Source organism: Prunus dulcis, chromosome 7, assembly GCF_902201215.1.
Source record: "Prunus dulcis chromosome 7, ALMONDv2, whole genome shotgun sequence".
Classification (NCBI taxonomy): Eukaryota; Viridiplantae; Streptophyta; class Magnoliopsida; order Rosales; family Rosaceae; genus Prunus; species Prunus dulcis.
The window spans coordinates 16,484,346-16,501,600 of NC_047656.1; the positions used below are offsets into that span (position 1 = coordinate 16,484,346).

The 17,255-nt window shown below is 38.8% G+C and overlaps 3 protein-coding genes across 5 annotated transcripts; all 3 read right to left on the minus strand.

Moving 5' to 3' along the window:
• Nucleotides 1-8,833: 8,833 nt before the first annotated feature.
• Nucleotides 8,834-10,374, minus strand: LOC117633878 (ubiquitin-conjugating enzyme E2 32-like). 3 transcript variants are annotated; one of them, XM_034367705.1, is made up of 2 exons: nt 9,868-9,975; nt 8,834-9,835 (listed from the first exon to the last, which is right to left on the minus strand). In XM_034367705.1, the coding sequence occupies exon 2, from the start codon at nt 9,802-9,804 to the stop codon at nt 8,977-8,979; it is 828 nt and encodes a 275-aa protein (XP_034223596.1). In that variant the 5' UTR covers nt 9,805-9,835; nt 9,868-9,975; the 3' UTR covers nt 8,834-8,976. The 3 variants fall into 3 exon arrangements, with proteins under 3 accessions (XP_034223596.1, XP_034223598.1, XP_034223595.1); XM_034367707.1 differs by having other exon boundaries at nt 8,834-9,832; nt 9,865-9,945; XM_034367704.1 differs by having other exon boundaries at nt 8,834-10,374.
• A 635-nt stretch (nt 10,375-11,009) lies between these two features.
• Nucleotides 11,010-12,662, minus strand: LOC117633877 (phosphoserine aminotransferase 1, chloroplastic). Its single transcript, XM_034367703.1, has one exon. It carries the CDS (start codon nt 12,560-12,562, stop codon nt 11,264-11,266), a length of 1,299 nt encoding a protein of 432 aa, XP_034223594.1. The 5' UTR covers nt 12,563-12,662; the 3' UTR covers nt 11,010-11,263.
• A 395-nt stretch (nt 12,663-13,057) lies between these two features.
• LOC117634318 (G2/mitotic-specific cyclin-2-like) lies at nt 13,058-16,513 on the minus strand. The gene is made up of 11 exons (XM_034368373.1): nt 16,326-16,513; nt 16,061-16,196; nt 15,911-15,967; nt 15,621-15,666; nt 15,372-15,539; nt 15,149-15,274; nt 14,498-14,587; nt 14,148-14,369; nt 13,924-14,022; nt 13,655-13,833; nt 13,058-13,525 (listed from the first exon to the last, which is right to left on the minus strand). Exons 1-11 carry the CDS (start codon nt 16,378-16,380, stop codon nt 13,381-13,383), a joined length of 1,323 nt encoding a protein of 440 aa, XP_034224264.1. The 5' UTR covers nt 16,381-16,513; the 3' UTR covers nt 13,058-13,380.
• Nucleotides 16,514-17,255: the final 742 nt, after the last annotated feature.

Consider the following 17,255-nt stretch of genomic DNA (forward strand, 5'->3'; position numbering starts at 1 on the left):
ATCTCTGTTCATCAACATCATCCATCATCATCGTTATATGTTTTAATTTAGTTAATTGTTTCCTAATTTGCTTGCTTGTTCTTTAATTGAAATTGAAAACTCTATGAGATGTTTATTGAGTGTTTGGACTATCTTTAATATTAATCTTATTAGTAGAATTGCTTGTTCCATTTTATGCCTCTCTTAGAACCAAAGGCTCGTCTCAGCCTGCTGAACGAAAGTAAGTTAATCATCAATACTCAGTATACAATATGTTTTACCATCAAACATTTTGTGTATCTGAATATAAATATGTGTGTGTGTGTATATCCGGATTTTCCTTACAATGTTAAAGATGGTTGCTAATATTCGGGCTAGCACAAGTACCAGAGAAGCACAAGGTTCCAAAGCCTATTACAATGTAAACTCTCTCTATACATATACACAAACAGAAAAAAACAGTGGATGTAACTCAATTTTATGAGTGAACTACTCTATCTCATGGTGTTACGTGTGTGATTGCGACAGTACGGCTATTCAATTTTCACCCGTTAATAAAGGGCACATTCATCAATGACCTAGCAGACTTCTCAACTGGCCACATTGCTCTCATCAATGGCGTGCGTTGTACAAAAGATCAGCCTTCCTCTTGTTCTTCTTTCTCACTCAAACCACCCTGATCAGCTCCAACAAGTCCTCAAACACCAATCCACACATTTATATCTGATATATCATAACATTTTTCTGGGCCCCAGCATAGATGATCCCAATTTTGGACTCATCGGCAGGCTTGGAACAGAAATTTGAGGACATATCAGCAATCAAGAGGCCATTTTTGCTACTGAATATTTATGTAGCTGCTTATATTCAAATATTTCCTCATCTGTCTTTTGTACTCGTATGTTGTACTTGCATTTTGCTTATAAAAATAAAAAATAAAAGAAGAGACCTACGCTACAAACTTAGTTATTTAACTGTATAGGTAAATTGTTACATGGTACCCGATTTACTATATATAAAGGTCAATTATTTTACTATAAAAACAACTCTATTATGTATTGACAATTTTTTTTTTCTTGCTGTAGGTGGGTTACATGACGAAATTAGTAAATTACCAATTCATAATTCAAATTTTGAATTCGTAGTGAAAGATGCATTAAATCAGGATTTTAAGTTTCTTACTATATGTATTTCCAAGGGCAAAAGGGACAAACAAAAAAGAGATATAAATGCAGTGGGACACCATAGATTAAACTTAATAAAAACCGAATTTCGACAACAACAAAATTAAAATAAAAACCGAATGATTAAGGCTGGAGGGCAACTCATATTGAGCCTAACTGCTTATTCTTACCTACACAACCAACGGTGGACTAAAACATAAGTGTTGGGCTGGAGAATTCGCATCCTAAACATGGTCGTCCAGTTTTGCTTTCTTCACCAAAGCCAACTCCGTTTTGCTTTCTTCACCAAAGCCAACTCCGTTTTGCTTTCTTGGGTTTGAAGGCCTCATTCATAGAATCCAAAAATCGTACTCCGTTGGAATTGATAGCATGAAATGTATTCCCAATAACATTGACGACAGAGCCGTTGTTGCCGCCGCTGCTGCCTGTGCCGCCTGTGCCGTGCTTTCTTTTGGCTCCATGATTTTGGGAATGCAGTTGAGGAGGAACAGGAATAGGGGGTACCTTGCTTAGCATATATTCATGAATCTCATCAATTACGTTTTGAGTCATACTCCTCTGCAACCCGCTTTAACGCCAAGTACAACTTGTCCTCCTCCATTGCACTCGATCTACGACGGTCAAACTCCTCTCGAAACCGCTTCCGCTCTGAGTGGCACTTGTCCTCCTCCTCCATCACAGATCCACCTCTTCCGGTTAACAAAACTTTAATAAATATATAGCAGATCTGGGTTGTTGCTGTTTCTTGAAATACCAAGTAAATATAATATGCAGGCTGGTCCAAAAGATAACCTATTGGTCAATATTTTGACCCAAAAAAAAATATTTTCCAGGTAAGGGTGACAACTCATTGCTCCTTCCCCTCACGTGGCATCCGGGTTTCAACGCGTAGTAATGTGCACTCTTGAGGAACACTCCCTCTTCTCTTCTTCAATTTTATGATATATGGGTTATTGTACCCGGAGTATTATAATATCATGGCTGGTCACAGCTTACAAGTGTTTTGGAGCCAGGTGATGTTCTTGCTTGCATGAATGGGGAAGTAAGTTATGCTTTTCGTCTCACGATTAATTTATGCTCAAGGCTGAACTTGGCAACCTAGAAAGAACGCAGAAGCCTCCTCAGCATGTTGAGATATCACCGAAATCCCTATAGTTTAGTTTGATTGATTTACAATTGATTCTGTATATTTGTTGCCTTAGTAGTACAGCTGACTTCTTGTATTTGCTCCTTGATGATTTCCTTAATTCTAGGATCACCACTGTATAAATATGATTGATGTTATAATGAGAAAGTATTCTGGTTGAATCAAAACATTAGCCTATTCCTTTATTTACACAGCAGGGAGGTGGTTGTGTCTTTTGACTATGCTTTCTGGTTCACGTTGCCATATCTATTGCCATTGAAGTGATGAGTTGTTTTTGTTTCCAAGACAGTGAGTTGGGACCATCCATTTTGCATTGAACAGACCCACGCCCGATATTACACCTCCAAAACCCCAATTTTAATATCTCTTCCTCAACAACCCTAACCCCAATCTCCCCAAAACCTCAACCCCCATCTCCTCCCTTGCTGCCGCCTTGCCTCTTGATCTGTTTCTGTCTTTTTGACGTGGTATTGCACTGAATTGAATTAAGCTCTTGATTGGTTTTCTCTTTTACTCTTAACAGAGGAAAGGAATTCATTTGGCTAGGGCTTTTTGTTTTCATTAATTAATTAATCTGAATTGATTATGGTTTTGTGTTTTGATTTATTGATTATATTTTTGTGTTTTGATTAGTTGATTAGGAAAAAAGTGTTATCCTTTAATTTTTCAATGTTATTTTCATCTGAAAAAAAAAAAAAAATTCAGAACTTTAACACTCTATGGCCAAAGAATCATGGATCCGCCGCTAGAAGGCCGACAACCTGTGGATAAAAAAGCATATAAGATCCAACATCCCTATCTCTCTCCTTTTTTGCAGGAACCAAAAAAAAATAAAGAGTGCAAATTCAAAAGCTTGGATGGAATTGAAGTTCAAGGCTCGCTTACTCATAGTGACAAAGAAGAAGCGGAAAGTTGTAACTGTTTGAGAGTTGGACAGAATTAGTCTAGAGAAGTCTAAATCTAAAGAAGTATGAATTTGGCTGAGAAAGAACTGAACAGGGAAATCGAGTGCAAGAAATAAATACATTATCAACATAACAATATAAAATAAATAAATAAATAAAACATAACAATCAATCCGAATAACAACAAAATGAATGGTCCTATTGGCAGACGTCTAGAGACAAGTATGTAAAGCAAGCACCGTTAGCAGTCCTGCTGACTGGCTTAAGAGGAAGATAAGTTCGCGGGCTAGCAGAAGAAAGAACTTGATCGCTTTCCGCCAATAGGGCTGAGTTTTGTAGTTTTGCCACCAAAACCAATAAAGTTTTCCTTCGTCGGGGTTGGCTCCTTCATTGAAGGAACCCAAAATTCCGACCCTGTTGGAATTGGTAGCATGAAATGTATTCCCAGTAACGTTATTGAAGACGAAATAGAAGCCGCCTGTGCCATTGGAGGCCTGTGAGGAGATCAGTTGAGGAGGAACAGGAACAGGGCCATATTTTGGGGCAGCTGCACGCCTTTCTTCCTTATTGTATTCTTCTGAACCCAATTCATCATATGGGTAGGTGGACATTATAACTGCAAATAAAGCATCAAGAGCATCTATGTTGTACCTGTCCTCCGCTATCTCAATCCAAATACTAAGCAGACATAAGAAATAGAACTTGTCCTTCACCATGCCTGTGTGTTCAGATACCATGTTTTCACCTTGATACTTGATCTGTGACAGAGACAGAGATGTTACTGTTTGAGAGTTGGACAGAACTAGAGATGTCAAACAAGTGTGTGAATTAGGCTGAGAAAGAAGTTGCTAAAATATGAGAATTACGAGAAAATATTTGCTTGTAGGAATAGAAACTATTTTATGGAAGCTATTTGTCTATTTATAAGGACGGGTGTGGGTACGGATTGGCAAAACAGCAGCGCCTTTTGCCATTTTGGGAAAACTGGTTGCTTATTTGGCACTGGATGGTTGTTTCTAGAAGGGTGCTCCAGAAAATTCTAGAGTACGCTGCGATGCCCCCAAATTTAATTTTTGGATTTTGTAGAAAATGTGGTGCCGACCTTATCCCAAGACCACTAGGAATATGTGAAAGTGCACTTACCACAAGGGCAGGGCTTAAGATCACCAACCCTTAATGAAACTGAATCCCACCAACCCTTGAAGGAAGAAAGGGAAAAAGCGAACCGAAAAAACTGACAGCCGACGTGGGCTATATAAAAAAAATACAAAAAGCATGGTAGGCTAATTTTTATTTATTTATTAATTTCTCTTTTGAGTTGATGTTTATGTATATGAAAACTTAATGTAAGAAAGTAATTAACTGAAAAAACCAATAGAAATTAAAAGAAAATTACAATAAACAGAAAAAGTTAAATATAATAATAATAAGCATTAAAAAATTTGTTCCATGTTTTTCTTCCACTAATCTCCTTTTTTTTATTTCTATTTACTCCAACAATAACTAGCATGGCAAAGAGTAAGGCTTGTTTGGGGACCCATGATTTGATTGATGTTTATGCTTATGCAATCCGAGAAGCTATTTGCGCATCAGAAGAGAGAGAGAGAGAGAGAGAGAGAGAGTGACTGACTGGACTGTGAAGATTCTATAGAACATTAACCTTTTTTTTCTTTTTTTTCTTTTTTTAAAAATAACAATTTTATTGTTGAGTTGAAATGATAAAAAGTTTGGTGTGCCATACACAGATACAAGATTTCTTAACACGTGAGGATGCGAACCTTATAAATTTCATCAAAAAAAATTTTTTGGATGAAATACAAATTTCATCGTATTGTTGTTAGAGGGCTCTACAAATTGTTCACCACTAACCCCAATCATTACAACTTGTCCTCCCCCATCACACTAGATCTACAGAGCCGATCTTGAGAATGTGCAAGTGGTGGATTCCCGATTTTAAAGACTCCATAATTTTTTATGTGTATATTATATATGAATATTATAAGTGTTATATATATAATGGTCGTACACGATATTAACATAAGTATCTTTCTGGTTGTGTTGGTTTGTGGGGCTTAAATTTCTCTACAGAGCCTTGGTTCAAAGCCAGCTTGTGTACAAAAATAGTTTTATTTTTATTTCATTTTATTTTTTTGTAACAACAATTTTTTAAAAAAAAAGAAAGACAAATACGTTGTTTTCTGGTAAGTAATAATCATCACCAGTCTCTCTCTAAATTTCAATCTATATATACTAAATGACTTACTTCATTATCAATTTGATTGATTATATGATGAAAGATAACAAACATTGCATATAGTTTATATACAAATATTGAAACTTTAAAACTTTTTAAATTTTATTTGAGTTGCTGGTATTAAGTTTCTCATATTAAACATTATAAATTTTATAAATTTTTTTGCGATTTGCATACTAATTAATTGATAATAATTTTTACTTTAAAAAAATTGTTGTATGGCATTAAGTAATGGTGTGTGTTTATGTTAGATTATGTGAAGTTCTAGTTTGAATTTTACACGACTCTCAAAATCTCAGAACCAGCATTATAAATCTACCACGGCAAACTCCTCTTGATACGCTTCTGCGCTGAGTGGTACTTGTCCTCCATCACCCTAGATCCACCTCTTCCGGTTAACAAAACTTCAATAAAATATATAGCTGTGGTTGTTGCTGTTTCTTCAAACAGCACGTGGTATTCGGGTTTCGTGTAGTAATGTTCACTCTTGAGGAAACCGATAATATATATATATATATATATTTCATTAATCCAAATCGTCTATTTTGTAGATACTCATTCAAAGATCATCTCTTCAAAAAATCACTTAAATCCGATATTATTGGACTAATCAATTGAGTTATTGAAATTTTAATACTTTTTTTGAAGCACCGTGTTTATTGATTTTGTAAAACACAATTGGATGTCGAAACGGTTTCCGATTTGTCTAAAACATAGATGGTTTGGATCATTGGAAAAAAAATTGTAGGGTACCCTAAAGGGCATTCCTTAAATAAAATTATTTGGGGAATCCCTCGATAGAATGGGACTATATATATGTATATATTTCTTCGATATTTGTAAATGGTCCTGATATTGCTGTGTATGTATAGCCTCAGGCTGACCAGAACGATAATTATAACACAGGTACGATTTCTTATTATCTTTTGCCAAAAAAAGGAGGAGGAAAACTTGGGTTATTGTACCCGGAGTATTATTACATCATGGCTGGTCATGGGCCAGAGATTTATAGTTGTGATCTCAAAATAAGACAACCGGAGTTGCTAAAGTTAGAATGTCTAGGTGCTTCACTTTTCTAGTGATGAACTTCATGGTATAATGGTGGTCTGAAGTGCTGATGTTTATAATTAATAACCAAGCTACTTGGGCGATACAATGCTCACTTCTAGGATGCATATGATGCTGGACTTGTTTCCGGTACTTGGTGTTCCAGTTTACAAGTGTTTGGGGCCGGGTGATGTTCTTGTTTGCATGAATGGGGAAGTGAGTTATGCTTTTCGTCTCACAATTAATTTATGCTCAAGGCTGAGCTTCGCAACCTGGAAAGAACGCAGAAGAGGGAAGGAGTAGATATGACATATCTGAAAAATGTAATCTTAAAGCTTCTTGAAACAGGTATTTTTATTATAGACTAATGTAACAATCAAATAGGTGAAGTGGAGGCCCTATTACCTGTAGTTGGTATGATTCTTCAACTGAGGTCAAATTCTTATCTTGTATCCTACGCTGCAGTTGTGTGTGTTAGTTGTCTATTATGCTCCGAAAGTATCAACAAGCATACCGAGCATCTGGAGATTTATACTGTCCAGAAAATGTGAACATTTTGGCAAGGGTCTGGAAGGAACAGCACCTATCAGAAATTTGAATGCGCGGTTTTAAGCGACATAAGATTTTACGCATGATTGGTACAGGTTAAATCTCAATAGTATCAGATAGTAGAGCCTCTTCAGCAGGGAAGTGATGAGTTGTTTTTTGTTTCCATGGTAGTGAGTTGGGACCATCCATTTTGTATTTCACCATCTGGTCGTTTGCAGTAGGTGATAATGTTGGATTCGGCTTAAATTAAAAAGCCCAATTTTGTTTTTCATAAAGCTTACGGCCCCTTCCTACCTAGTGGTTTGGTTTAATATGAATTTTAGATTTTGGCAAGGCAGCAAGCCCAAAGAAGCGCTTCAAGTGTCTAATCCCTTACCTTCATTACTATCAGGAGGAAATTGAGGAGCCCGTGAGAATTGGCTGCATAGCCAACAGGTATCAAGAAGCCTGGATTTTTGCAGATTTAAGTCTCTGTTCTTTCAAAAAAAACTTACATGTAACGGGGATAACAATATTTTGCTATCCTCGACCAATAACACAATGACACGTGAAAAAGTTATCCTACGTGTTATTACGTTGTTGGCTGGAGATGGCACAAGAGCTATCCCCGTTATATGAAAGTTTCTCTCATGTTCTTTTGGCTTGGTTGATTTCAGTTGTTATTCCTTGTGAAAGTTGTGAATTATAGAATGCGTATGAACTGAGCATATCCGAAATGAAACTGCTGATGAACTGGCAAAGGTGAGGTGACTGATATTTGACATAAGGTGAAATCACCGCAAATTTTGTTCGCTTTTATTGATATATATCTCTTTGAATGTTGTGACATATATGTAGGAATCTATGTTGAAGGCTGAGCTTCGGAACATGGAAAGAACGCAGAAGAGGGAAAGAGTAGATATGACCTACCTAAAAAATGTAATCTCAAAGCTTCTTGAAACAGGTATGTTAAGGAGCGAAGCTTTTCCCTTTTTATTATAGACTGATGTAACAATCAAAGTCGTCTGCCCTTTTTTATATTCAACGGCAATCACCCAGGGAGACATGTTTATACAAGTAATATTGGAATGTCGTCTGATTGTTTTTATTACTCAAATAGGTGAAGTGAAGGCTCTGGTACCTGTGGTTTTCCTGGATTGTCAATTGCAATTTATAATTTATGCACACTTTATATACTAATGCAGATGCAGAAATGGCAACAAGCGTACCGAACCGAGCATCCGGAGATGTGCCTCCTAGCCCGAGAGAGTGATGCTTCAGGATCAGCGACTTCTTTTTCTCAATATTCAGCTAACCAACTGCTTCCCTCCAGATTCAAAGGTGGAGGTGCGATCATAGTAAATCTTGCATTCTTTTGTAACGTCGAAGTATTGTTTATCAACAATGTCCAGAAAATGTAAACTACGACAGCCATTATACGTAGAGTGCAACAAAAGAACAGCACAGACGTGATTTTGGAGATTACTCTCGTTCGCGTTGCCATTGAAGTGATGAGTTCAATGGTTGTGAATCAATATGTGAGTTGGGGGACCATCCATTTTCCATTTCACCTTCTGCTGGTTTGCGGATGATGACGGGCCCTTTTTTTTCAATGAATATTCAGTCTTCCTACGCGCGATATTACAAATTTTATTTGACTAAAAAAGTAGCAGACAGGATATTTGAGTATTCATTGCCCAAAGATTATTCTTCTTGGATCCATCGAAATAAGGCCTTGGGTGTTCATTAACTAGAAGCAGAGAGGTATTAACTTGATATGAAAGAAGAATAAATGCAAGAAGAGACAAGAATATTCATTAAACTAGAATGCACATTTTCAATTTTCAATTTAGTACTCTACAGCTACAGGAGAGAAGTTACGCTACAGACTTTTCACCTCAGTTCATCACTCTTGGTCGTGTTCACAGACGTCTAGTTTTGCTTTCTCCACCTAAAAAGTTTTAGCCAAGAAGGTAAAAGCTTGTGGTCTTCGTCGGAGAAGGCATTCATAGAATCCAAAATTCCTACCCCGTTGGAATTGGTAGCATGAAATGTATTCCCACTGACGACATAGCCGCCGTTGACGACATAGCTGCCGCCTGTGCCGTTGGAGGCCTGTGAGGGGATCAGTTGAGGAAAAGGAACAGGTGGTGACTTGCTTAGCAGATATTCATGAATCTCATCAATTAACTTCTGACGTTCAGAAGTGCCATATTTTGGGGCTGCTGCACGAGATTTGATGGCGAGATCACGCCTTTCTTCCTTATTGTATTCTACTGAACCCAATTCACCATCTGGGTAGGTGGGCATTTCATCGATAAGTGCATCTAAAGCATCTCGCACCCTCCATGATGGCTGCCAATCATTCAGTCGCCTTATCCTGATCTTGTTGTGGGTTTTGAAGCGACCATTTTCCGTCAAAAGCGTGAATGAAGGAGGCTCCGATGGGTACTCCTTCGGAAACTGGATCCGCCCATGATAAATCCCACCCTCGAATTCAGTTCCACTAGCGCCTCTGATTCCAAATTGCCATTCATGTGGGTTCCGCTCGAGCATGCGGCAGTCAAAATCGTCGGAGGGATTGGAGTGAATCCATATATACTCCTCTAATACCCGCCGCACCTGCTTTGAGGAAAGCCCAGGAGGCACAGAACCGATTTCCGTTTGATATTGTCCGATCCGCGTCAATCCGACTCGATCGGAGGGTTTGGATTCAATACCACGAATCCGCTTCATCGCCGGTTTGAAACCCAATTCCATTTGATTTTGTTCGATCTGCGTCGATCCGACTCGATCGTCGGAGAGTTTGGATTCAGTCTCACTATACTCCTCTAGAATCCGCTTCATCGCTGGGTAGCGATCCAATTCCATTTGATTTTGTTCGATCTTCGTCGATCCGACTTGATCCACCACCATCTCTTCCGGTTAACCAAACCTTAAATCAATACTTCTCAAAATACGAGGAAAGAGAGCCGGCGGAGTTTAATTATTCTCAAAGGAAAGAGAGCCGGCAGTGTTTAATTTCATAGGTCTGGTCATGCAGAGTAAATATGCATATCTTGTTGCTATTTCTTCAGAGAAAATTCAAAAGCTTGGATGGATTTGAAGTTCAAGGCTCTCACTACTTACAGTGACAGAGAAGAGGAAAGCTGTAACTGTTTGAGAGTTGGACAGAACTAGTCTAGAGATGTCTACTTGGCTGAGAAAGAACTGAACAGGGGAAATCGAGCATGAGATGAAAGCGGAAGAGTAGAGAGTGCAAGAAAGCCAAGTCGAGAAGCGGAGACTGCAGAATGGGAGAGTGCGACACCCAAAGAGAGGAAAGCGTGGAGATTTTTAGGGTTAGAGATGTGGCGTCGTTTTAAAGTTGAGGTAATAGAATAAGGTTAGGGCTCCTCCGTGGGCTGCGCTTTCTTGGGCGCACCGGGCCGGGCCGGGCCGAAATGGGCTTCTTGATATAACCAAGGTGATTTTTTTTTTCTCTCTCTCTAATTTCTCTGTTTTTCTATGTAATCCCTCATCTTGATTACTGCTATTCTGTAGGTCAGTTCTGATACATGTTTTTTGTTTCAACCCAGGAGGAAATTGAGGAGCTGGAGTGAGAATCGGCTGCATAGCCAACAGGTATCAAGAAGCCTAGATTTTTGCACATTTTAGCCAACAATTGGTTGTTTTGGCTGGGTTGATTTAAGTTGTTTGGAAATTCCTTTTGAAAGTTGTAGTAAATGATACAGAATGTGTATGAATTGAGCATATCCGAAATTGAAATTGCTGATGAACTAGCAAAGGTGACTGATATTTGACGTAAAGCCTCAGCAGGCAGCTGGTTGTGTCTTTGACTCAGTGTTACTCTCGTTCGCGTTGCCATTGAAGTGATGAGTTCCATGGTTGTGAATCAATTTCTGAGTTGGGGGACCATCCACTCGGATACAGCACAATTGCCTCAAGAAGTAGAGAGGTTTAACTTGATACGAAAGAAGAGCCCAGAATTGAATTATTCATTACTCTCAGCTTATGACAACAAAGTTTTAAACAGAGGATATTGGCTTAAATTCCTAAACTTGTTAGGGCATTAACTTCATCCCACACGACAAGAATTTCAAAAACATATGCAGACAAACTTCTTGCTGTTGTCCACTCACATTCAACAACAAAAATATAGCAAACACAACAAACCAAAGATGCTAACAACTCTACCAGTAATGTATGCTACTAAATCTTAAGCATGCTTTGCCTGGAAATCCTTCATGAAAGCAACCAACTTCTCAACCCCAGCCAAGGGCATGGCATTATAAATAGAAGCCCTCATCCCTCCCACTGACCTATGCCCCTTGAGCTGAACCATCTTCTCCTTAGCTGCCTCCTTCACAAACTCAGCTTCCAACTCTGACTTCTCAAGCGTGAAGGGCACATTCATCAATGACCTCACAGACTTCTCAACTGGGCACCTGTAAAACCCTTTGCTCTCATCAATGGCGTTGTACAAAAGATCAGCCTTCCTCTTGTTATTCTTCTCAATCTCACCCAAACCACCCTGCTCCAGCAAGTCCTCAAACACCAACCCACACATGTAAATACCATAGCATGGTGGTGTGTTGTACAGAGACTTGTTCTCATCATGAATCTTGAAGTCCAGCATCACAGGTGTGATCTCTTGAGCATTACCAATCAGATCCTTCCTGATGATCACAACGGTCACTCCGGATGGGCCCACGTTTTTCTGAGCCCCAGCATAGATGATCCCAAACTTAGACACATCCACCGGCTTGGAGCAAAAATTTGAGGACATATCCGCAATCAAGAGGCCATTTTTGGGAGTTGGGTAGGTCTTGAACTCGACCCCATGGATGGTTTCATTGGCGCATATATGCAAATACTTGGCGTCTGGGCTCTGCTCCAATTCTTCAAAAGCTGGGATCTTTGTGTACTTCTCGGACTTGCCGGACCAGATCACCTTGGGCTGAGAATACTTCTGGGCCTCCTTGAAGGCCTTGTCGCCCCAGGACCCAGTAACCACGTAATCAACTTTATCGTCAGGTTTGCAGAGATTTAGAGGTATGGCGGCGAACTGGGTGGTGGCGCCGCCTTGGAGGAACAAAACGGAATATTCCGGTGGGATGTTCAGAAGGGTTCGGAGGTCCGCCTCCGCCTTCTGGATTATGGAGAGGAACTCTTTGCCTCTGTGGCTCATTTCCATGACGCTCATCCCAGATCCGCGCCAGTTGTAGAGCTCTGATTGGGCCTTCAAGAGGACGTTCTCGGGTAGATTGGCGGGTCCGGCGGCGAAGTTGAAGACCCGATCTTGGGACTGGGGCTGGGCCGGTGGGCGATCCTGGATGTGGGTCGAGGTGGCTGAGCATTTGACGGAGATGGCCTTGTTGGGGTTTAGGGTGATAGTGGTGGTGGTGAGACGAGTGGAGGTCATGGGGATGGTGGTGAAGGGTATTTTGGGGTTTTTCAGGAATTGGGTATTTGGGTTTTGGAGGAGGAGAGAGTGAGGTGAGGTTGCCATTGCCATGGTGGAGCTGTTGCTTCAGAGCAAGCGAAAGAGAAAGAAGAAAGAGAGAGAGTGAGAAGAAGTCAGAGGGGTTTGGTGGCAAAGATCTGAATCATGTTGGGGGTATTTATAATTTAATATTTGGTGGGATGGTAAAATTGGATATCGAAATAGGTTATGATATACTGCGAAGCAAAGGCCATATATTAATTAACATGTATTATATTTGATAGTTTGGAATTTTGATATGTGGGGGTTGGTGGAAAGGTTAAAAACTTGAAATTAGCAAAAATATTGTTGTTTTGAGGAAACGTCGTCGTTGCCAAGTATTTATCTGTGTGCGCTTTTGGTGTCTTCTTCTGGTGGGGGGCCTACATTTAAGTCAGAGGTAGTTCAGCTGTGGAAGACACAAACACCTCCTTGCCGCACAAGAACTTCTTTCCCAAGGACAAAGAAAAATTGGTATTTTGCTCTATAATAAATATAAAAATTGGGCATTTATATCAAACAGAAAAATTGAGAAAATGAAGTCATTTTATTTGTATCATCACATTATTTATTCTCCAAGAAGGAACAACAATGGAAGTCAAGTTCAAAGTAAAAAATTTCAAATGAAAAATGAGTATGTTCAATTAGAACATACAACCATGGCTGTCAATCAAGCTAACACTTGAGGCTGCAAAGCTTAGAAATCTAGAAAACCCAATTTCCCCAGGTGCAACCACAGTTGCTGCTGAATTATTATGTGCAATTCTTCTTCTTTCTTCTTCTTCTTCTTCTTCCCCACCCAATGAAACCCAATTACAAAGTCATATGTAATGTTAGTAGTATATGCTCTGCTATAGTTGAGTCTGTATGAGAAACTGTGCTGGTTCCGAATTTGCGGTGAAGCCAAACTTGGATGTACAGTACTTCCTATGTACCCCTGTGAGTCTCCCTGTTGGTGCCTTCTGGTGGAAGCCAACCATCAAACTTGAGCATTCTCTGTTACCACAATTCAAGAAATTACTACTCATTAGTAAATTCTTCATGTAAATGTTAGTTGTCAAGAAATTACGTAATAGTAAAAAATCTTTTCATGTAATGCTCTAGTTTAGGGAAGGAAGAACTCACAAAAGCTGATCTTCTGAGTAGCTTGTGTGCCACTCACAGGTTCTACTCCACTGCTTGAACCCATAAAGAGTAGCTTGAGCAGTATAGACTGCAGCAGCAGCTAATAAAGATGGTGGAAACTTGAGCATCTCATACTCCACCAGAGAAAGCTCTATCAAGAAGAAGGATAGCAGTTCAAGCTGTTTTGAGGTCATTTAAAATAAATAAACAATTAGAATCCCATTACCGCGAAAAACTAATTGATTGATATTAGATGAAGCACTGCCTACCTTCTTGTCAGATTGAGCAGCCTTGAGGAACCTTTTCATGAAAACATACGGTGTCGGAACTGACATGTTAAATTGCAATGTATTAAGCATCAAGTTCTCCTGCAGGTTTAAGAAAGGTAAGGAAAGAGAATTTCAGTTAGACCTATTGCTTAGAGAAGTAACTTTATTTTCAAAGTATAAAAAACCATTAAGGATAGTCAACCAAATAAAGAAAACTGAATTACCATTTCCAGGACTTCTTTTCTTGTGTAAGCCTTATCTGATATAAGGATTAAATCCCCAACTACTGGAACAGAAACTTCCTCATATTTGCATGCTAAAAGCATGGCAACCAGACCAACCAATTGAAGCTTCTTTCTTACAACTGTTTGCTTGGATAAAAATCTATCTATAAGATTCACAGTAAGAAACAATGTCTCCTTCAGGAGTTCAAACTTGTCGTGCACCTGTTGATTCCGATAAGCAGATTAATCATTTACGAACGAGGTTGATTAACAATATGCATTGCTGATTAATGCACCAGAAACCATTTGCCATTTTAGGTATATTGAGTCAGTAGGAAAGGATAGTATACCTCAATAAGCCAGTCAATTAGTATAGCCCTCATCTTCTCATTGATGTCAAATTGTTGTTCCAGATAGTTGGGTGGGACACAGCTAAAACCCTGCACATATGAGTGTTGGTTAGTCATCACACTTGGGTTGAATTTGATGTTTTCCTACTCAGTTCCAAAGACCACATCAATAGTTTTTTGCTGAAAGAGGAAATAAATCAATTTCCGCTGAGAAGCCTAAGTGACAAAATTGTACAAGCATCTTACAGAAAAGCTTTTCATGTCCACTAAGAATGCAAGCCAACCAATTTTAAATAAAGTTTTAGCTCTAACATAAATGCTTCCCCCATATGTAGATGTTGCTATTTTCTTATGACCTTAAAAAGAAATCCAAAACAGATTTACTTGTCATTCTAGATATGCAATTCTAAATGTGGCAGCTAGGTTAGCATATAGTATGCCTTAGCATAAGCCTACGCTATTTCCTTGAAAGCGCAAATTGGATGAGTTTAAAAATATAATTTTAAGATGTCGTTCAGGTCGTGTTTCTTGTGTAATTTGTAGAATTGATTTCTATGAATGATTGAAAATGAATTGACAGTAAGGCTAATTTTTCAACCACAGAATGTTTCTAACTTTTCAACCACATTGGAAAAAGAGAGAGCAACTTACCTCCATTCTCCTATAGTAAGCATAAAGATCCTCAACATATTCTACAACTGCAAGTGGATTCTTCAAATCGCAGCCATCAATGTCCACAATCGGCTCTTCCACAATATCCTCCATCTCAATCTCCTTCTAAAAGATTTAATTTTTAATTGAATCAGTAAATTGGGTTTGCTAATAAATAAACACAGTCCAAAACTTGACATGTTTTCCAGAAAGAAAGAAGTACCGTATCATCTGCTTCATCCGGCACTGTTTCTGCTTGTTCTAAAAACATGGGCTCCGGTTGGTCAGCCTGGTCTTCAGGTGACTCGCATTCCTCGTCTATGAATATACAATCTCCAAAACCAGTTGAGTTAATGGCTGATGTGTTTGGTAGCTCGGTCAACTTTGTTTCCTGCTTATATAAATCACACCAACTGTCAATATAAGGTAAATAGAGGTATAAATCAAATCATAGGAGGGATAATGGTACTACCTTCGCACAATGCTGCTGAGTGCTTTCAATTTGTGCAGCGAACTTCCTATAGAAAAATGCAAATCAAAATCACATTCTGATGAAAATGCAGATTAGCAATTTCACATTGGTGTCTCATCTCATCTCATGTTGTCTTGAGATTTGAACAAACAAAAATGAAAATGTCTCAGTTGTAGCATGAAAGATCTGAGATCAAAATTTGAATTTCATTCTTCCCCCCACCCCCCACATTCTCTTGACAACCCAAAAATGGAAAAGAAAAGTGAAAAACAAAAGGGTCAAATTCTAACCTTGTAATTGGTCTATGCGCTGGATCTGCCTGCTTCTTTTCATAGAATTCACGTTTTCTGGGTAGAGAAAAAAAAACAAAAATCAATTCAAAAAAACAAAGGCTGTCCTAAAGATGAAGAATTCAAAGGTGAGCAAACAAGGAAAATTACTCTGGGAAGGCTCTCTTGTTAACAACACAGGGGTATCCTTGAGCTGCCACTAAACTTCCATTAATGACTCCTAAGGCCCTCCTGGTGTGCCTAACCTGCTGTTGTCCAAGCTTACCGGTACCCACATTTAGTCCTCCTACATTTTATTCCAAAAATAAAAAATAAAAAAACGAAAAAAAGTCAGAATCTTTGGCTTTTACATCCATCTCCACCCTTAAATCTCACAAATCTAATGCCAAGATTGTGCAAAATCAACCCCATTCACCTTGCATAGTTGTTGGTCTGACCAGATTAGAACGGTTCTCATCAGAAATAACCATTTTTGCTGTTAATGATGGTTATCTGAAAGGAACAATCAATCAAAATCAAACCCAAGTGAGCAGAGGCTTTAAAAAACTCAGCCACCCTCTATAGTTTACCCCAAGAGAGCATCTAAAACTGAGAGAGCCCACAAATACAGGTACTGGTAGAAATAAAAGTGACAGAAACTGTGGGTATTTGTCTGAAGGGAGAGTGACCCAAAAGCCCTCACTTTTTTCAAATACAACGGCTAGTGAAATCTGACCGTTGGATCATGCGGATTGAGATGACTTTCTATGTGTGCCTCCTTCCTAACAACGGTCACCTGGTTGGCATGTGGTGCGGTCTTATGGGATTTCAAATTAAACAAAATTTTATGTCTCAGAGTGAGAGAGGGAGAGAAAGAGAGAGAGTTTTTGACCTTTTTTATTTTATGATATCCAATGATTGGGGGTCGGTCGGTAGAAGACAGTGCTTTTTGGTTACGCTACCTCCAGCCACAGAACAATCATATGCGCTCCAGCCCACCGGCGCCTTCTTTTTTTCTTCTTTTTTTATGAAAATTTTAAAAGTAAATAATCCTATTTACCTAATTAGGATGGTTATATTTAGTAGATTAGTAAGGCCTGAATGATTTAGCATCTGACCAATTTGTGTACCTTCTTATATGCCGAAAGATTTTAAACCTAATATTTAAATTAAGAATCCGACTCTCTCGTAATCTCTTTTTCAATTTGTGTACAAAAGGGATTTTCTTATATTTTCTTATATTTACCGTTATTTAAGTTATAAGAGCATTCTCACGCTAATGAGCGGGAAGAATTTGGAGAACCGTTGATAAGATTTGGTAGAGCGGGAAGGACCGTTGGAACACCGAGAAGAATTTATAAAAGCA